This window comes from Microtus pennsylvanicus, chromosome 4, assembly GCF_037038515.1.
Source record: "Microtus pennsylvanicus isolate mMicPen1 chromosome 4, mMicPen1.hap1, whole genome shotgun sequence".
Classification (NCBI taxonomy): domain Eukaryota; kingdom Metazoa; phylum Chordata; class Mammalia; order Rodentia; family Cricetidae; genus Microtus; species Microtus pennsylvanicus.
Genome location: NC_134582.1, coordinates 57,834,536 through 57,853,735, shown reverse-complemented (window position 1 = coordinate 57,853,735; position 19,200 = coordinate 57,834,536). Strand labels below are relative to the sequence as shown.

The window sequence follows — 19,200 nt, the reverse complement described above, 5'->3', positions numbered from 1 at the left end:
CATCACCATCATCCCATTGTCCACTCCAAAACATCCCTTCATCATCAGGTTTATCTCCGCTCAACCCAGATTAACACCAATGATTCTCTCTGCAGCACCTCCCCCAAATCTACCACTGTGTCTCCACCACCAGCAACCAACCAACCTGCCATTTTTGAAACATAAATTATATCATACTTTTCCCAAGACAAAACCACGTCTTGATTTTCCATGACGTTTGGATTAAAACCCTCTCCTGTTATCATGGCCGGCAAGGTGCTAGCTCCCTGGAGTCCTGAATGCATTTTTAGCATCTGTGCCCATGACCTTCACACTCCAGCCTCCTGCGACTCCTTTCACTTCCTAATAACCCTCCCTTCAGCCTAGGGAGTTTTTCTGTGGAGCTTTGCAAGATAGTCCCTTATCATTATCAGGGGCATCACCCTTAAGACTACTTCGTGTGTGTGTGTGTGTGTGTGTGTGTGTGTGTGTGTGTGTGTGTGTGTCTATCCTCAATGTCTGAAATAATCCTACTTATGCCTCCACTTCTTATTTTAACCCCCCCTTCCATGAATGAAATGGAAGATCTCTAGGAACAGAGATAGTGCCAAAAACCCACATGGGCCCAGGAGTGTACCTAAAATTATAGTTGCTGGGTAAATGTGTTTGAATGAGAAAATAACAAGTAGCCAAGGCAAAGCTCCCACCCAGTTCTGATTAAACTCATCACGGAAATTTGCCCATTCTATATATGCCTTGGAACAATAAAGAATGTCTCAGCACTTTATCCCATTCTTACTGCTGATGTTATATTTGATGTGGCAGTGGTGAAGGGGGAAACATCATTATTTCATGCCTGTAGAGTTTAACCTAAAATGTTTGGAGAAATGATCAAAACATCCTTTAGTATGTTGCACATAAGAATTAAGAGGCTTAGCACAATTTCATATGTTTCCTAATAAACACTCCCTTGGTTGAATTGTCTCAGAACCTGGCTATCATCATCAGGAAGCCACAAACCAGAGTGGAGGTGCTGTAATAACTATGACATCATGACTTCACAGTCTTCAAAATTACTCCTCTCTTGTTGTAGGAGCTGCGGGCCACTTCCCACCGCTCAGCTCCCGGCCACCAGCTAGCTTTACCAGAAATAATTACACAGAAACTGTATTCTTTTAAACACTGCTTGGCCTATTAGCTCCTGCCTCTCATTGGCTAATTCTCACATCTTGATTAGCCCATTTCTAATAATCTGTGTTGCACCACGAGGTGTGGCTTACCAGGGAGATTCTTAACCTGTGTCTGTGTCGGGTGGGAGAATCATGGCGACTGCCTGACTCGGCTTCTTTCTCCCAGCATTCTGTTCTACCTAATTTTCTGTCCTATCAGGGCCAAGCAGTTTTCTTTATTAATTAACCAATGAAAGCAACAAATAGATACAAGACCCACCTCCATCACTCTCTCCTGACCCCACCCCCCAGGCAGATGTTCATTACAGGGTTTCTCTAATTTACAATGAGGTGGGAAACAAGAATCCAGGAGGGAGAAAGAAGAGGCACTGGGAAAATTAGACAAGAGGAAAATAGAGCCATGGATGTCAGGATTTGCTCAGGGTAGTTACCAGTTTGTAACTTGCTATCTGGTTTATGTAACACTTGTTACAGATGGCGTGGGAAAACAATTGTATGGGATCACTGAAAGCATTGATGAATGGATTTATTTAAAATGAGCAAAGACACCTAAAATCCATGCAAGGGAACAAAGGGGAAGAGTAGCGGAAGGGAAAGCCATGTGGGGACAGAAGCCATGAAGAAAGCATAGAGCAAGCCAGGCAGCTGAGGGCTTGAAGCCAACAGCGTGAAAGAGCCAAGTGGACCCACAGGGCCCCACTGAGTGGCTGCTGACAAGGATGGGAAGCAGGAAACCGGGGGGGGGGGGGGCATGGTTGGTGTTGGACCTCGAACAGTACGCAGAAAGAAGGAAAGTGTACTGCACTCCAAAATTCCCAGTTCCTCTGGAAACCTGAGCACATATGAAAATTGGAATTCAAATGAGTTTATGCTCAGTAACAAGGTCAACTTACAATATGTGCTATGAAAGGTTTTTCCAAATGAGCTAATGTGGAATTAATAAATTAATTAATATGTCAGTGAGTGAGCCACTCACGAGGTCAACGAAGAAGCTAAGAAGATGGCGAGGAAGGCAGGGAAGCAGTTACCTTATGGGACAGTGAGCCCCATGGCTGACTGGACATCGGGCAAGTGGAAGCTACTCTCGGCCCTTTCATTCAGTCAGAGTTGCCGACAGGCATCACCACACACACACATCCCTTCTCCAACCTTTAGTCCCTCTCCAGGGCACACACACTGTGGCTGCTAACCAGGAATTAACCATCCATCCAAATCTCTGATTAATAACGTCCAACCCAGCTTCCAGGTGACAAAAGCAAGAAAACTACCGTTTGCTTTGGGTTATTAAAAACCGAGCAGTGGCGACATGTGTATTTAGGGAAACATGCACTGCTCTTCTTCCAGCTCAGCCCCAGCAACCCTGCAAGCTGGGCACAATGGTTACATCATTTGTCATATAAATTTATATTAAAAAGTAATGGATCCTGTCACCCTCCTTTCCCCACTGTGATCTACTTCACAATATCACTGCGATGCAAGTTTAGAGGGTAAGTGTATAGAGGTAGGGAGTTAGTTGGACATGTCAAGACAGTGAAATTTGGCCATGAACGACCAAAGAATTACAGGAGAAATTACAAATAATCATTGAGAACTACTTGCCAGAGTAAATCCAAAGGAGTCAGATTAAGGGTAAAGTAGAAGCACCAATATCTAAGAGTGTCCATAAGGCACGGCCAAACAGAAATTTGTGCTGTAGTGACAAAGAGTGGCCGTCAGACAGGTGATAAGATGTCTACATGTTTCTGATGGAGGAATAGCAAATTAAACAAGCAGAGAGTGTTTTCACAGGGCTGAGTAGATAAGGGGAAAAGTCCAATGGTGAATGGAGGATGCCAGAAATGGCGTTAAAATAACCAGTGCAGAAGATGACTAAAGAAAGAATAACTCTTAGCAGAATTGTTTCCAGAAATTCCAGCTGAGGGGTACTGCTCTCCTGTCCTGTCTGCTTTCCATTACAGACTCCAGATCTTCCAGTAACAATCTTAAGACAGCTAGACTCCCTAATGGATTACTTTTCTGTTACTTTCTCGCTTCTTCCTCTTATTTGTCTGATACAAAGGGAATGGGAAAGAGGAAAGGAACGTCAGGGCCGAGACTGGTGTCTGTGTAGCATCAGGAGGACAGGTCAAACCCAGCCTGAGATCCACACCCTTCAGACTCCCTCCTGTGTCCTTTATAGATGGGGGGTGAGGCGTTCACACCCCCACTAGCCCATAAACATTTTATCTAGGCTGCTCCACTCTCCTGCCTTTTCTCCTCTCCAGAGCACTTCTGTTTGTGGCCCGACCCTCTGCTTCCCCGTTTAACCAGCCTTCTTCTGGGTCTGGTCCTGGTTCCACAGTCAGCATGAAGTGCTGTAATTGTTCAGACAGCCCTGACTGGGCCTTGACACCATCTCACTGCCTGTCTCTGGGTGTTTTTATTGTACACCCATAAGTGCATATTTATAGACCTGAGAGAGATAGAGAGAGGGAGAGGGGAGGTGGGGGAGGAAATTAGAGGAGGAGAGGTCAGGGGAGGGGAGGGGGTGGGGAAAGGAGAGGAGAAGAGTGGGGAGAGGAGGGAGGGAAAGAGGAGAGGAGAGGGGAGGGGAGGGGAGGGAGGGAAAAAGGAGAGGGGATGGGGAGAGGAGGGGGGAGAAAAGGAAAGGAGAGGGGAGGGGAGAGAAGGAGAGCTTTATCCTGCCCTCAGGCATGTATCATTCCTAGAATTCCCTGCCCCATCCCTAAGGACCAGCTCATCCATCCTAAACTCACCCCTTTGAACGCTCACTAGGTTCCACTCCTGCACTATGGAAATTCACTCATTTTCAGGCTCAGCTCTCTAGCTCCCTAGGAGCCCTGAAGAGCGGCAGTAGAAGGAGAAAAAAGCTAAAAGAACATGGACCCGCCCTCTTCTCTTCCATAAGGAAGATGATTTTCCATCAAAGATTCCTTTAAAGAAATATTTCTACCTCGGAGTTTCAGGGAGAAAACAAAGGAGGGTCAGGGTCCAAACTGTTCACCATTGCCAGGATAGGAGGGCTGCACTCCTGATTCTCAAATATCTATGCAAAACTGCAACCACCCTACTGTGTTACAGAACAGTCCGGCTTGACCTAAACTGTCTATGTTTTAGTACCCCTTACCTGACTTAGAGAATCTGAGACTCCCAACAGGAAAAAAAATCCTTACTAGCCTAATTTAATCATTATTCATTGTATGCATGTGTCACGTTATTATGTTACTCCATAAAAAATGGACAATTTTGTATCAATTTAAAATTTTGAAATGCAGAAAGCCATCCCGTCCCCCAATTTGCTCAGCAATTCTGTTCTCCTTTCTCGGTGTTTTTACTGTCTTACTGGCCCTTGGGCCTTTTGTTAAGTAGAAACTTGACACTTCCGTATCTGAGAGTATATAACTAATAATTCTACTTAATGGCTTCAAATCTACTTACACAGAATTTGCTGTGCACAGTTGCATGTCACTAATGGCCGGCCTAATGCTCACCCAAGTGCAGGGCATTCTAGCATCAATAATACACTGACAGATCTCACTGCCTGACCGAGGTTCCACCAATAGCACTCTGTGTCACGGGATCAATTACGATGAATCCTTCTAAGAGCCTTTCCCTGTAAGGCTGCCTTCTTTGAGATTCATTGTTAAAGCTGAAGATGGGAAGTTAAAAAAAAATGACTTCAGGATTTCTCTAATGATTTCAGCAAGAATTTTTTCCACTCAGTAAAAGAATAGGATATTTATTTTTGTCAAATGAGCATCATTTATGCTTTCTTCTCTCTCAGGCACCTCTCATTTGATATTCATGGTGTTTTGTGGTGTCAGATTATGATCATAAATAATAGGAGAGATCAAACATAACACTCACTAATGTTGATACCACAGCATTGAATGACTTACCAGAGAAGATAGGTCCTAGGGATAACACCTGGCAGCACACTGCACAGCCTGCATGGTTCGGGTATGCTATCCAGACTACATGGGTTCAGGGCGTTTCCAGGCTGAGGAAGGTCAGCTCTGTTCTTAACCTCAGGACAACCTCACTTCCCTCTGTTCTGCCGCCTGCTGTTCACATGTTGGGGTCACGGACAACCCCACTTCCCTCTGTTCTGTGGCTTTCTGTGCTCACATGTTGGGGTCACAGACAACCCCACTTCCCTCTGTTCTGTGACCTGCTGTGCTCACATGTTGGGGTCACAGACAACCCCACTTCCCTCTGTTCTGCTGGCCTGCTGTTCGCATGTTGGGGTCACAGACAACCCCACTTCCCTCTGTTCTGTGGCCTGCTGTGCTCACATGTCGGGGTCACAGACAACCCCATTCCCTCTGTTCTGTGGCCTGCTGTGTTTACATGTTGGGGTCACAGACAACCCCACTTCCCTCTGTTCTGCCCCCTGCTGTGCTCACATGTTGGGGTCCAGGGAAGCACTGACACTAGTTCTTCTCTTCCTCCTCTTTCCCAAGAGAAATCCTACAAGAGATCCAGAGACTTCGGCTAGAGCATGAGCAAGCTTCTCAGCCCACACCGGAGAAGGCCCAACAGAACCCAACCTTGCTGGCAGAACTGCGACTCCTCAGGTAAAAGGAAGACCCATATTTCCCCAGGGAACATAATGTTAGAGATGTTTTTAATGTGTCTTGTGGGCGGGTCTATATGCATGCATACATATATATTGTTTATGGGTGCCTTTGTGGGGAGTTGAGGTTAGTTGTCGGGAATCTTTCCATCATGCCCTGCCTTACATATGGCAGAAGTGTTCCTTGCTTGACCAGAGCTCACCACTAGGGCTGCTGTGCCCAGCCAGCTTGCTCCCAGGATGCCCTGGCTCTGCCTGAAGAGTGTTGAGGTTACCAGTGGGGCCCCATGCCCACCAGACTTTTATGTAAGAGCTGAGATTATGATAGCTGGCTCTCGTGCTTGTGTGACAAGAGCTTTACATGCCCAGCCATGGCCCAGCCCCAGGGCTGAGCTCCTTAGCACCAATGGCAGAGCTGGCCCTTTACACAGCACTGAACCAGCATAGCTACTAATTGTTCCAATAGATCGCACTGATCACTGAGATTTGGGCAACTTTGAGAAAACTACTTTTTTTTTTTTAACTAGACACACAGAAACTGACAATGTGTTCCTTAGATCAAAAGCAAAATATCTTCACAGGAAAAAATAAATGTTCCACTTGGCTGTTTTTAGTCATTTGCTCTCTCAGACTATGTACATTAAAACCAAACACATAAGCAGCTAAATAAACATTGTAGGTTTCTAAATCGAGAGATTTATATATAGCCCACAAAACAGAATCTGATTTTCTCTAAATCATGTCTTCCAAAGAGTCATGCTTTGTGGTCTGTAATCCTAGCCAATATAGACGCTGAGACAGAAGGACCATGTGTTCAAGACTAGCCTAGGTCATAATGGGACCTTGTCTTGACTTTTTTTAAGATGACACAATTAGCTCCCTGGTAGAACTCTTACACAGTACACGTGAGTACTGGGGTCTGAGCCCTAGCATCTCTTTTAAAATAGGGGCTGTGTGGGTGTTCTTCCATGGATGGAGAAACCTCATCTTGTCTAGTCTGTCACCCCTGGACATCTGAGTTGGGAGGGACTGTAAGAGGTCATGACTACTTTCTGGAGTGCGCAGCCTTCTCAGGCAGAAAGCTACAGTATTCTGTCTTGGATGAAGGCTGCAGTTGGTCACACTACTGCTGTGCTACAAAATGCAGGTATTATTGTAGGTTCCTCTCCTGAAACTGATTTGGCACGATCCCTTGGATATGACAAGTATTCAGGTGTATTTATGAAACAATAACAGAGAAGAAAATTTCCTCAAGAAAGACCATACTTATCTTTCACAAGGAAGCTTTGGCTATGAAGAATTTCATGTTCTTATCCTTTGGTTTATGTGTGAGTCTACTCCATGTGCACCTATAACTCTGTGATGTATAGTTTCTGTAGTGAATACAGGAGCAGAAACTCATCAAAATGAAGTCTCTTTTCTTCCTCCAAACAGACGCTAAATTTACTAGGTTCCTCCTGCCCTTGTTATAAAGTCCCTGCTGCCTTCCACCAGGGTCGCTTCTCAGCTCTTCAGACACAAGAACACCAGAGAAGCCCTATAGCCCACCTGGCCCAGGCTGCAGGCCCTGCCTTTCCCATGCCTATGACTACAGCAGACCTATCAAGGCTTTGCTTGAAAGGAGATTGACAAAACTTACAGATGCTGCTTCATGTAGAGTGGTTGCCTTATACGTTGGAATAACTATATAATTCAATCAATAATTAATTATTTAATTGACAATTTATTTATTAACAGCATAATGACTTAATTAATGGAAACAGAAATTATTCCAGAATCTTCCAGATATCTCTCTGGTTTCTATTTTCAGTCTTTTCTATTCTGACCAAGATTAATTCTTGCACACTCTACACACTATGTCCTAGAAGAGATGGAAATGAATAAAAGAGAAAGGCGGTGGTGTTTCTTATCATCTTCATCAAATACATTTTAAAAACAAATGGCTGCTTGACAGTCGTGTGGAAATGGAATGGTCATTGCTCTGCCAGAATCAGGGTAGCACTTGTGTCTGCCTGAAATGTCACATATGTCTCTTCTCCTGATCATCCTAAGAGATTTGGGAGAGGAATTTTCATAAGTAGTTTTGATGCTTGTCCTGTACCACTTTTGCTTCTCAAAATGTTCTGTTTCACGTGGGAGACAAACTATAAAGTTTGCAGGATGAGCCCAGGTCATTGAGATGTTTTTCCAGCTGATATTTCCCCATCCACCAGGGAGCCATCACAGAACAGGCACAGTTTTAACCACCATCCTGTGCACCAAAGGTGGACACCTCATGACCTCAGCTGAGCACAAAGCCTTACTTCCTAAGGAATCTAGAATCACCAGGAACTTCCTTGCCATTGGCACTTCTTGTCAACTGGTGCCCAGCTATCTTATGGTCTGCTGCTATAGTCTATATATTTCTTTTTCTTGACGGAAGAACTGTCCTATCTAGAAGGCTATTTCTCTAGATATTTATGCCACCTGCCACATACATCAGTTACCCCTTCTTGCTCTGTTTTAAGCATTTCCAGAATTTGGAGATTGCACAGATACACTGACACCTAGTGTAGCTCCTGCACTATGGGACAGTCCTTGAGTCAGGCAAGGGGCTGAAGATTGAAGAACACAAGAGATGTGGGCCATTCATGAAGAAAGAATGCAGAATGGTGTTTAGTCAAGCTTAGAGAAAGCCTTATATAACTAATTGCTGCACAGTGGAAATCCCCCAGGCAGGTGGGAAATTGCCAGGTTCAAGACAGAGCAAACAACTTCCCTGTAGGTAACCACCAGGGTGGGCAGAACAAGCACAGGAACAAACAAGATGTTTTGCCAGAAACTGCAAGCTATCCTCAATATGAACCCCAGGAGGAGGGGTGGGTCTGTGGGCCCTACAACCTAGATTTAGATAGATAGATAGATAGATAGATAGATAGATAGATAGATAGATAGATAGATAGATAGATAGATAGATAGATAGATAGATACATACATACATACATACATACATACATACCTGGGAATTCTGTACTTTAGTCTTTTGTTATTTCAGACTTTCAAGAGGCCTCTAAGACAGTGACCTCTTACAAAGTTGCTTTGGTCATAGTTCACAGGAATGAACAGCATTCATGGGAAGGAACCCTTTCTATGTCTTTCCTACTCCATCCTTCCAGAATCTTTTCTTGAGAAAACAAGAAATTGGGGATCTGCTTTAATGAATACTCAATTTTATTTTTATATTAAGATCACTCAGACTGTTCTAAATGAGTATGCTTCATTTTTTTTAAAGTCACAGGGAAACTGAAAGTCACATTAGCAGATCCGACATGGTGACAAACGGACACTCCCCATGTGCTAACCACCTGATACTTAGTATGTGCTGGCTCCATGTATGCTGTGCCACTGAAGGCAATAGCAAACCTGGGAGAAAGGCTCCATTATTCTCCCTTCAGAAATGTGGAAGCTGAGATTCAATAAAGTGAAATGGATGTGGCAGGTATTATGGCCCCAGACCACTAAGGATATATGTATATGCTTCCTAAGGAAAACATTCTCTTTTATAACCATGGTCCAGTCCTCAAATTCAGAAAGTGATTGAGGATATATGTTGTTATCTCCTACGTAATTCTTATTAAAATGTTACTGCTCTTAATCTATCTTCAAAGAAATTAGATTCTAACACACAGACACTAGATTAAAAACAATCGCATGGAATTTCAGAATAAAAGGCATCTATTTAGAAATTTGTGCAGTTAACAGAAGGAAATCAGAATCACTATTTAGTCTTCGTGTTGTTTGACCACCTTGAATGTGGAGGTTGCAATATCCGTTGGTGATTGGGCTACTTTTCCTGCTGCCTCATTTTTCTTTTGAGGGTTGTTTTCATACCTCTTAATGTCCGCGTAAATGATGGAGTGCAGATTGGTTTCCAGGCTGCCGACCATTTCTGACAAGTTCTGGAAAGCGACCACTAGCTTTACTCCTCCTTTTCAGTTACAGAACAAGGGTGTGGCAACAGGTTATTCTGACTTCACTTTATGAAACCAAGCCCAAACCAAGTACTTCAGAATGGTTATAACCAGTAAAAGCCATGACTGGTTCATGCACATATGCTAGAACAAACTTTCGTTTGCATCCCTACATCAGATTTCCAAAGGTCTTAATAAATTTTATATAAATTTATAATAATTGTTTTGGATTTTGAAGATCTGTATGGCTGGCCCTTTCCTGATGGAGAAGGGTCATTTGTCTATGTGTTACCTTCATTGGTTAATAAAGAAACTGCCTTGGCTTTTGATAGGACAGCAGCTTAGATAGGCAGAGTAGACAGAACAGAATGCTGGGAGAAAAAAGCAGATTCAGGCAGTCGCCATGATTCTCCGACCTGAGACAGATGTAGGCTAGAATCCTTCCTGGTAAGCCACCACCTCATGGTACTATACAGATTATTAGAAATAGGTTAATCAAGATGTGAGAGTTAGCCAATAAGAAGCTAGAACTAATTGGCCAAGCAGTGTTTAAAAGAAACAGTTTCCGTGTAATTATTCTGGGGCTAAGCTAGCCGATGGCTGGGAGCTGGGTGGCAGGAACCGGCCCGCAGCTCCCTACTTACTACACTTTCCAGTGACTGTTCAGTTTGTGTTTGATTTCTGAAGCCAGCAAAGCAGAACAACACCAACAAGATAGTAAACACAATGTAGGAATGCCAAGAAGGGTCTCTATCTTGCTTACATGCCGTGTGACTTCTCTCAAATAGCAGGAGCCCTCACATTACAATCACTTACCCATCTGGAAAGGAGCTTCCCTGGTAACACTATCAGAGACCGGATGGGCATGCCCATTTAGAGACAGTCAACTACACACCCACAAAACCAGGAAGCGAACTGGCTCAGCCTGAGTGGTTTTCTGATGATGGTGACTTCTTCCTTAGACAACGCAAGGATGAGCTCGAACAAAGAATGTCTGCACTGCAGGAGAGCCGGAGGGAGCTGATGGTCCAGCTGGAAGGGCTCATGAAGCTGCTCAAGGTAAAGCCTCTTACATCTATGTCTCCGACCTACACTGCGCTGTTGTAAAATTGCTTGCAATGACTTTCCAGTTACTATATACAATTTCTTCCCAAAGTGTTGTGAGCTCAAATATGGAAACAGTATCAGTCGATGAGCGGTGGTTCTCGATCCACCCACTTTCTAGAACTAGACTGCTAAGGACCACAGGGCAAATTCTTTGCCTATTTTCAGTCTCTTTATGCCCTTTAAAATTATAAAACTGGATTTGTTTGTAATTGCCTTTGATCAGTTTTAGCAGTTTTGACTAGCTTGAACACAGACTAATGTCTAATTTGTAAAATTAGGAAATGGTGACTAACAAGTCAACAATAACAGCAAATATTTTCTTGCATTTCTGTGGCTCCAATGAGTCACATGACTTCCACGGGTCTCAAGTGCAAACTGTTAAGTGTGAAAGGCATTACATGCTAGAAGTCCTGTAGAGGGCAGCAGGCTGTTGCTTCCTTGGAATAGCAGTCTCCTTGAATTAGATCTCATTTCCCAGTTAACAGCAGGTGGATAGACACACGGCCACTTGGGCCAATAGCACTGTCAGTGCTCCATGGTCATTTGGCCCAAGGGAAACAAGTGGGAACCAATATAAACAGGAACTGCCATGTGCCGAGGGCAGCACTCACTGTGAGACGGGAATTTCAGGCTGGTTTTCAGTCTATGCATTTCTCACCCTCCCCCACACCAGTATTTGTGATTTCTCTGTGCCCTTTCTTTTTCTTTTAATTTCTCCTTCTGTCTCCTTGCTTATTCCCTTCTCTCTTTCTTTATTAAATTCTTTTTAAAGGCAATTTTGTGACACTTTTCTGCCCCAGACACTGTACTTGCAGCTCTTCTTTCCTTTGGTTTCTTTGCTCCATTTTATAACTTAGCCAACAGTTTTGGCCGTGAGTCCCTTCTTTCATAATGCATTTGGGAAATGCTTTATCGTCACTCAACAAAATTTACTTCCAGTGTGCTGGACATATACAATGTAGAGCTGGGGATTTGATGGGTTGATATTGGTTCTGTCTTTGCTAAGACTGGATCATTAGTAACCTGTTTCTAGCCTATTATCTCATTTGATGCAACAGAACATCTCTTTTCTGCTTCCCTTTGAAAATATGTCAAGTGAAAAGTACTGAGGCCATCTTGCCCTTTCCTGAATGGCAGGAAATTTTGACAAATATCTCTGCTGGTGTTCCTATACTTCTTCCACTGTAGTGATGAGATGGGAGTCTACTGGCCAGCAGCCACTATGGGATCAATCCCACCCAACTGAACAGATTTTGTACCAAGACGTAAAACTACTGGGATAGACAGACAGATCAGATACACGGAGGAAAGGAATGGGGGTCTGTTGTCTCAAATACCCAAATAGGCTTGGAACTAAAGTCACAGGGGTGGCAGAGCCAGGAGAGGTAGTCAAGCCATGTTGACGCCTCCGGTCTCTTGCCTTCCTTCCCTGTGTACATGCCTTGGTTGGAACCTTGGGTAATCTAATTGTTATTGATTCGATCTTTCTGTAGGAAGAAGAATTGAAGCAGGGAGTAAGTTATGTCCCTGCTGCAGGTCTTAACTAACAGTGGAGGGACGCACGTCCTGCTGGCGTTCTCATTGCTTTGGCCTCTAATGTATGTTCGTGCTTCAGTTTGGAGAGAGAAAAAAAATCATACTAATTTGCTTCCATTTCTACGTAGTGCTTGAATTGAGATTATAAAATTCGGCATTCTGTTATAACTGTCACTGGTTTCGGCAACAAATGAAGACCTCTTTCATGTTTAGAAGGGAGAATGACCTGTGATTTGTTGGGAAAGTTTTAGATTCCCCAAGGGTGTTAGGTTTCAAATCCATGGTATGCTTTTTGAGGTTATTGACCAGACCCTTCTCTTAGTAGAAGGTCAGTCACTAGAGCTACACAAACGTTAATGTTGTCTCACAGGCTACAGCCTACAAGAGCAAACCTCCACACTGTGAACATTTGGTTCAGCTTCCATTTCTCTGAAAGGGCGTAGAAACTCTTTTCATAAGAATCGGGTAACGAGTCCCTTTCCATCACATAACTACGACACCATGCCCTCTATCCTGTGCCCTGTATTCAATTGTGTAAGACCGGGCTTCTAGCTGCCTGTCTTCCTCGTGTTTCCTCCAAAGCCATTTATTAACAGGATTCTATGAAGAATAGGTAATGTCCTTTCCTCCCATCCTTCCCAAGGACCTTCCTACTCTGTGGTTTCATAAGGTCATTCCACACATTATTTTTTTTTTCTGGAGATAGAGGCATCATGACTGTCTGAGCATGTCACCCCCTGAAACCCTGTGTGCCCTTGTGGTCAGGTCAGAAGCAAGCAGAAGAACAGCACACTGAGAGGAACTACACTAAACTAGAGCAAGAGAAACACAGCTTGACTACCTGTGCATGTACCAAAGCATATGATGATATCCCAGTTACCCGCGTTATTTCAAGATTTCACATTTTATCCATGTTAATGAGAGCTCCAACCTGTCCAGTCTCAATGGGTCTGTTAATTCTTCTGTATGCTCTTTCCTATTATTCATTCTGTGTGTTTGTGTGTAACAAAGAATGTTTGCAAAACGCTGGAAACTTTCTAATTCTTCTTCCCAAGGGTCTGTAAAGAAAGAAAAGAAAAGAACCATGTTAAACAAATCTGTAACTCAAACAATAAAGACAATGTGCGGCATTATTTTGTATATTATGAAAAAGTTACTTTATTGGGCTGATGCCAAGTTTTCACCAGGGATGACTCCCTTGTGTTAAAGATGCCCTGGATTTGTAGCCTGTATCATTGCCCATCCCTGCATCTCTGGGGTGTAGCCACTGGACTTAGATCATGGCAGAGCAAATGCCTCGTCCTTGATATCTCCCTTTGCAAACAGGCATGCACTTGAAACAGAAGATGCTGTTCTAGTCTAACTTCCTTCTCCTAGAGAGGACACTTGTCTTGCTTTAAAAACCATTTCTCCCAGTGCCCCTTCCCTCCATTTCCAAGCAGTATACTCTGAAAGGCTCTGTGGACCAGAAAGTTGGAGTCTGCACAGAGTCAGGCTGTGGGAATGACTCTTAGGGAGGCCTTTGTCACCTCCCTCTCTCTGCCTTTCCTGTGGAGCCCCGCCACGCCTCTGCACTTTGAAGGGTCACAGCGGTGGGGACTGCAGCATTGATAGACATGATCTGTCAGTCAGTGCCACCCAAATGTGGGTAACACATGGCTTCACTCCCATCTGCTTGGTTTCTGCTCAGGCTTCTCCTTAAGCTGACCTGAGGTCAGGGTCACTACACCAGAGCATATAAGCAGCATCTCCAAGGAAAGGAAAAAGAAGAATGGGGTGCTAAGGAAGAGAAAATGGGACTATGTCCCCTAAGGGGACAGGCTGAACCCTGAGCAACAAAACAAAAGAGGGAAATAGTAAGCCAGGGTTTTATCAGCAGAGAAATACCACTTCTCCGAAGCTCAGAAAACCTACTGCATTAAAACTAAAGCAAGCCTTTGTTGAGAGCTTTATAGAAAGCATTGAGCAATACAATAGAAAAGTGATTGCAAGTGGTCATGGCTTATGCTGACCTTTAGTCAAAACTAAAAACGTAGAGCCCCGTAAAATCCAGCCCCACTGAGTTGGGCCTATGAAGAAAATCAACAAATTCCTTCCAAATCGAGTTCTCATGGAATAACATGATCTAAGGAGAGAATTTAGAGGTTTTAGATGGGCATCTACTTCTAAATTCTGTTTTATGAGTCTTTCCCCTTCGGGAACATTCTCTCTGTAAAAAATCAAACTCTAAATCCCCCATACAACCAATCATGCTTGATTTAATGGCCTCTGCTTTATCATAAATCTGTGTGGTTCATTGTAGTGTTTTATTATGCTGGTGTTTATATTCCTTACATATACTGTTTCTTGTTATAGGTAATGCATGAAATGATCCCCCTTGAGGAGAAAACATGAATTTTAAAAAATAGTGCCTGTAATATAATATGATTATGGTATCACAGCAATAAATTGTGTTTTTTACAAAACTTGAATCAAAGTTATCCTACCCTCTTTCTTCCTTGTGTACCTTCAAGATTTATTGAAGGAGCTATAAAATGAGCACTCATAAAAATATCTTAAGAGTGAAAACAGCTGCCTGTAGTTGCAGTAACAATATGGTCTAGAAGCTTCTGGTATAATCCCAGTCCCAACTATTATGTATTTATCTAAAACCAAGTATCTTAACTCAGTTTGCAAAACAAAGCCTCAGTCATTTTCTTAGAAAGATCCCAGCAGTTCAGCCTGAATTATAGAGGCCCCTGATTGAGCTCACAGCAATAAAGAAACGGGAAAGTAAGCTAACCTCGTGGCCATCTCAAGCGCTCTGATAGCACGCACCTCACAGGATTACTGTGGCTATCTTAAAAGACAGTGGGTGTGGAAGCATTCTGTGCAAATGCTATCTGAATAGCGAATATAAAAACAAATATCTGTAGGCATATGTGTACAATCACATATAAACTTTTCAAATGTTGGAACATGCACACCTGTTCACTTGGTTCTTTTCCTAACAGTTGACTAACAAAGTCTCAGTCTGTGGAAGAAATGTGAACATGGCTTTCAGTTTGTTTAGATCTCTTGTAAGAGACACCCCAAGGGGGCTGGAGAGATGGCTCAGAGGTTAAGATCATTGCCTGCTCTTCCAAAGGACCTGAGTTCAATTCCCAGCAACCACGTGGTGGCTCGCAACCATCTGTAATGGGGTCTGGTGCCCTCTTCTGGCCTGCGGTCATACACACAGACAGAATATTGTATACATAATAAATAAATAATTTTTTTTTAAAAAAAAGAAACACCCCACTAAGATTGTCTGGCTTCCGTTAACATCAGATATGTCCCTAAATGCACAAATTCCATAGTATTTGCTATCAACACATTCCTGAGTATATTTTTAATAGATAGTAGTGTGAGTGTCTGGGAGTGCCAATGCCTGTGTGTTGCACAACATACTACAGATAGATCCTGGAGGGGTAACAGACACACTGCATAAAGACATAATTGCTGTAGAGTACTTAATACTCAAGAACCAAAATCAGGTTGTCTCTATTTTCAGGAATCTTTCTTTCTTTGGATTCCCAATAAGGGTTAACTTAAAAACTATTACATTGTAAACCTTGGAATCAAACTGCTCCCTGTTTGGTTGGGGGCAGAGTCTGACATCATTCAAAATTCCATGTCTTGGTCTCATTCAAATGTAACAGGGAATAGGAGCAGGCCACACACAGCCAACTTTCCAGCCTTCGTTTCACCTTCTGCTTTATCGGCCTTCCTCATTCTATCGGTGGACTTCCTACAGAGCTGATAAGTCCTCCACAGAAGGCTGGGGAAGGAAAGTTTATATAGTGTCTGCATATAGAAACTGGTATCTAGTATTCAAAAATATATGATGTACTTTATCAGACTATATACCACACACGTATTATATATACATGTACATATATATAATCTTATTTTTAAAGTTATAGCTGATTGATTCTAGAGAAGTGGGGGTAAACAATCTCTTTGTTCAAAACCCATGGACATCGACCCTCTCATTCAAGATACCGTCTACACTGAAGGCTCCCAAGTCTAGTTCCTCCTCTAAGCTTCCTCGTATCTCTGCCTTTAACATGGAACTTGGTACCAGCTTCAGCACCAGTGGTCTCTCTGCGTGTCTCTTCTGCTCTTTGCAAGTCCCAAGTCTTGCTCAAACTTTTCTAAACCTCAGACACCCTTTTCTCTTCTCCATGCCGCTGCCTTTCCTGCCCAGATATCTTCTGCTTAAAAACCTGAGTCAAACAACGCCTCATGGCTGGCCATTCGGAATCAACCATGTCTTCAGTTGCCCGTTACATTTTGTACACAGCAGACCTTAAAAAGCCCAGTAATCATAGCGATGATGGTGGCAGTTGGTGACTTTGTGCTTCCTTATTTTCCCTGGTTGTAGGGTACTACCTGTCAGGGGCAGGCTGCAAGATTCAGGGCCAGGTAGCAGCAGCAGCAGCCAGACCGTGAAGCCAGACTGTGCAGGCTGTAATAAGAGGATGGGGGACAAGCACTCCGCACTTCTCCAGGGTCAGTTTGTTCAGCAGTTACACGTGTGCCCCTTTCCGTGAAGTGTCCTCTATCTCTAGAGCTGAGGAGAAGCCAAAATACATCCTGTAAGAAAAGAAATGAAAAATGTATGGATCTTACCAGGCTCTTTTAAAAAATTGATGTGAAACAGGTGGATTGCAGGCAGAAGATGCATGTAGAAATTAATTTTTCATTTATCCTCTAGGAAGAGAGCTATTTTAAATTGCCAACTGTGATATATGTTTTCCTTCATCCATAAATCAATTCTCCTTGGGAATGTTGGATCCATATATTGATCTGCATGGACCATTGTCTTTTAAGTCTTTCCACCATAAATCATGAAGTCATTTCTAGGGAAAAGTTTTCTCAGGGAATTTGCAGAAACTTATTCTAAAGTTCATGGTAGACAGCCATGCTGGATGACCAGGCTACAGAAAACCTGTGAAAATGAAATTCAGTGATCTGTCCCATTGCCCTTTCAGAGTGGCATGAAAAGAAACCAGAGAAGCCATTTTCTATAGTAGGTGCTAAATATCAAACTGGGCAGTGTCCTATCATAGAGAGATAAAGTCATGGTTACCAGGCAACCAGGATCCTACTCTGAGAACTCTGGGTAAAAGATGGACATGACTTGGGAGGTGCAAATTGCAGAAAAGATGGAGACAAATCATTTTGTCCACCACAGAATCCCCCACCAAAACTATTTACACATCCAGACTGCTTGAAATTGCAGCAATTAGGTATTCACTTGACTATGACTTGGGCGTGATGTCTATTAGCCATTCATACGCTGGTGTAACTTAGATTCGGCTGGCGATTTTTCTCATAAGAAATAACCACAGCCAGTTATTTTCCTCTAACACAGATCCACTGTTGGGAGTTTTGGAGACAGGAAACAGAAAATCAAGGGGAAAGTTACTTCAGGAATGGGTACGAAGCAGGAAGATATGGGGATGGAAAGGTTTCAGACATACACACGCCCAAGAGAACTCAGTGCACTATAGAAAACAGTCTCTCACCTGGAGAGACGAAGCCAAAGTACACGCCTTTCTACAAATGTCACCAGAAGGAAGAGTCGCATGGGCACAGCCAAAGGACTCTGGCACAGAATCTGCGAGCAGAACTGGAGGCACGGCCCCAGCACTGCCTGTCCAATACTGCAGTGTGGCCACACCACCATAGCTGAGAGCACTGGGCGCAGCCATGTCTCAGAATTCTTCATGTTTTCAGGCTTTTGAAGAGTAACATGATGTACCTAAACCAATAGTCTCGACTCTTATTGGGGTCAAATCCCCAGTGAAATGTGTGCCTGTTAGATCTGTTTACAGATAAGAAATTATAGACCTGGCTGACAGCCCAAAGGCCCTCCAGCAGTACTGGGCACTTACACCTCTCCACAACCCAAGAAGGAAAATATGTTACCTGCCCTGCCATAGGCCCAGAACACTATGCTGTGGTCATAGTGGAAGCTTCTCAGCCTTTAGTTGCTAAAATTTCCAAAAGTAATAAGATCAAGCTGGAAGCATGTGGCGCTGGTCACATCTTGAGAAGACCCTGGGGTGCTAGGGGAAAGCCCCAGACTTACAATCTAAGCTTACCTCTGCCTCTCGCTAACTTGGAGATCTTGTATATGTCAGTTATCTTCTGAGCCTCAGTGTGTTTACCTACTGGATGAGAATGGTAACACCTCACTGACTTGTAAGAGGGTTAAAGTGCTTTAGGGATTTCAAACTGCTATTCAAATACAGTATTATCCCTTTTTACTATATTAGAAATACAAAACACAACTGTGTGTGGTAAAGTGCTCTATACCCTGTAAAATGCATACATAAAATCAAATCTTTGTGTGTGTGAACTTTCTAACTAAAAACCCTGGCTTCCTAGGGTCGAATTGGTGACCCATGCTAGACTGCCAAGGGAAGCCTCTTTTCTACCACCTCACTTCTCTTCCCACCAGTCACAAATCCCCCCTGCGACTGAAGTCTTTTTGGTATTGAAGACAGATAAGAAAAGCTCAGAAGTGCTTCCTAAGCCCTACCTTGGACAGGGTGCCCAGGAGGGCTGGCCAGACCTAGACACCCCCAAGGCACCTGAGCAACATCTATTTCTGTGATGAACACTCCACCAGCCATGGTTCTTAAAGAGTTCCGCAGCCCAGAGGACTCAGAGTCTCTGGGCTCAGCTATGGGCCCAGCTACTGTCTCTACCTCCCCCAGGGCGATCGTTTCCACTTTCAGAGCCCTGGGATATCACAACTGCACACCTAGAGTGATGATGTCCCCTTCCCGGGACATGCGGAGAGATCCATGGGCCATAGATAGATAAAACC

The 19,200-nt window shown here is 43.5% G+C and overlaps 1 protein-coding gene across 29 annotated transcripts in view; it reads left to right on the top strand.

Moving 5' to 3' along the window:
- Positions 1 to 19,200, top strand: part of Dtna (dystrobrevin alpha) — a 367,583-nt gene that overhangs the window by 329,360 nt on the left and 19,023 nt on the right. For 13 of the 29 annotated variants that reach the window (XM_075969214.1, XM_075969216.1, XM_075969213.1 and 10 more), the window contains 2 exons: positions 5,633 to 5,746; positions 10,658 to 10,754. In XM_075969214.1, the coding sequence (XP_075825329.1) occupies positions 5,633 to 5,746; positions 10,658 to 10,754 (211 nt within the window). Of the gene's footprint in view, positions 1 to 5,632; positions 5,747 to 10,657; positions 10,755 to 12,295; positions 13,472 to 14,693; positions 14,797 to 19,200 lie in introns of those variants that run through there. The other 16 variants (XM_075969208.1, XM_075969223.1, XM_075969200.1 and 13 more) reach the window with 3 other exon arrangements.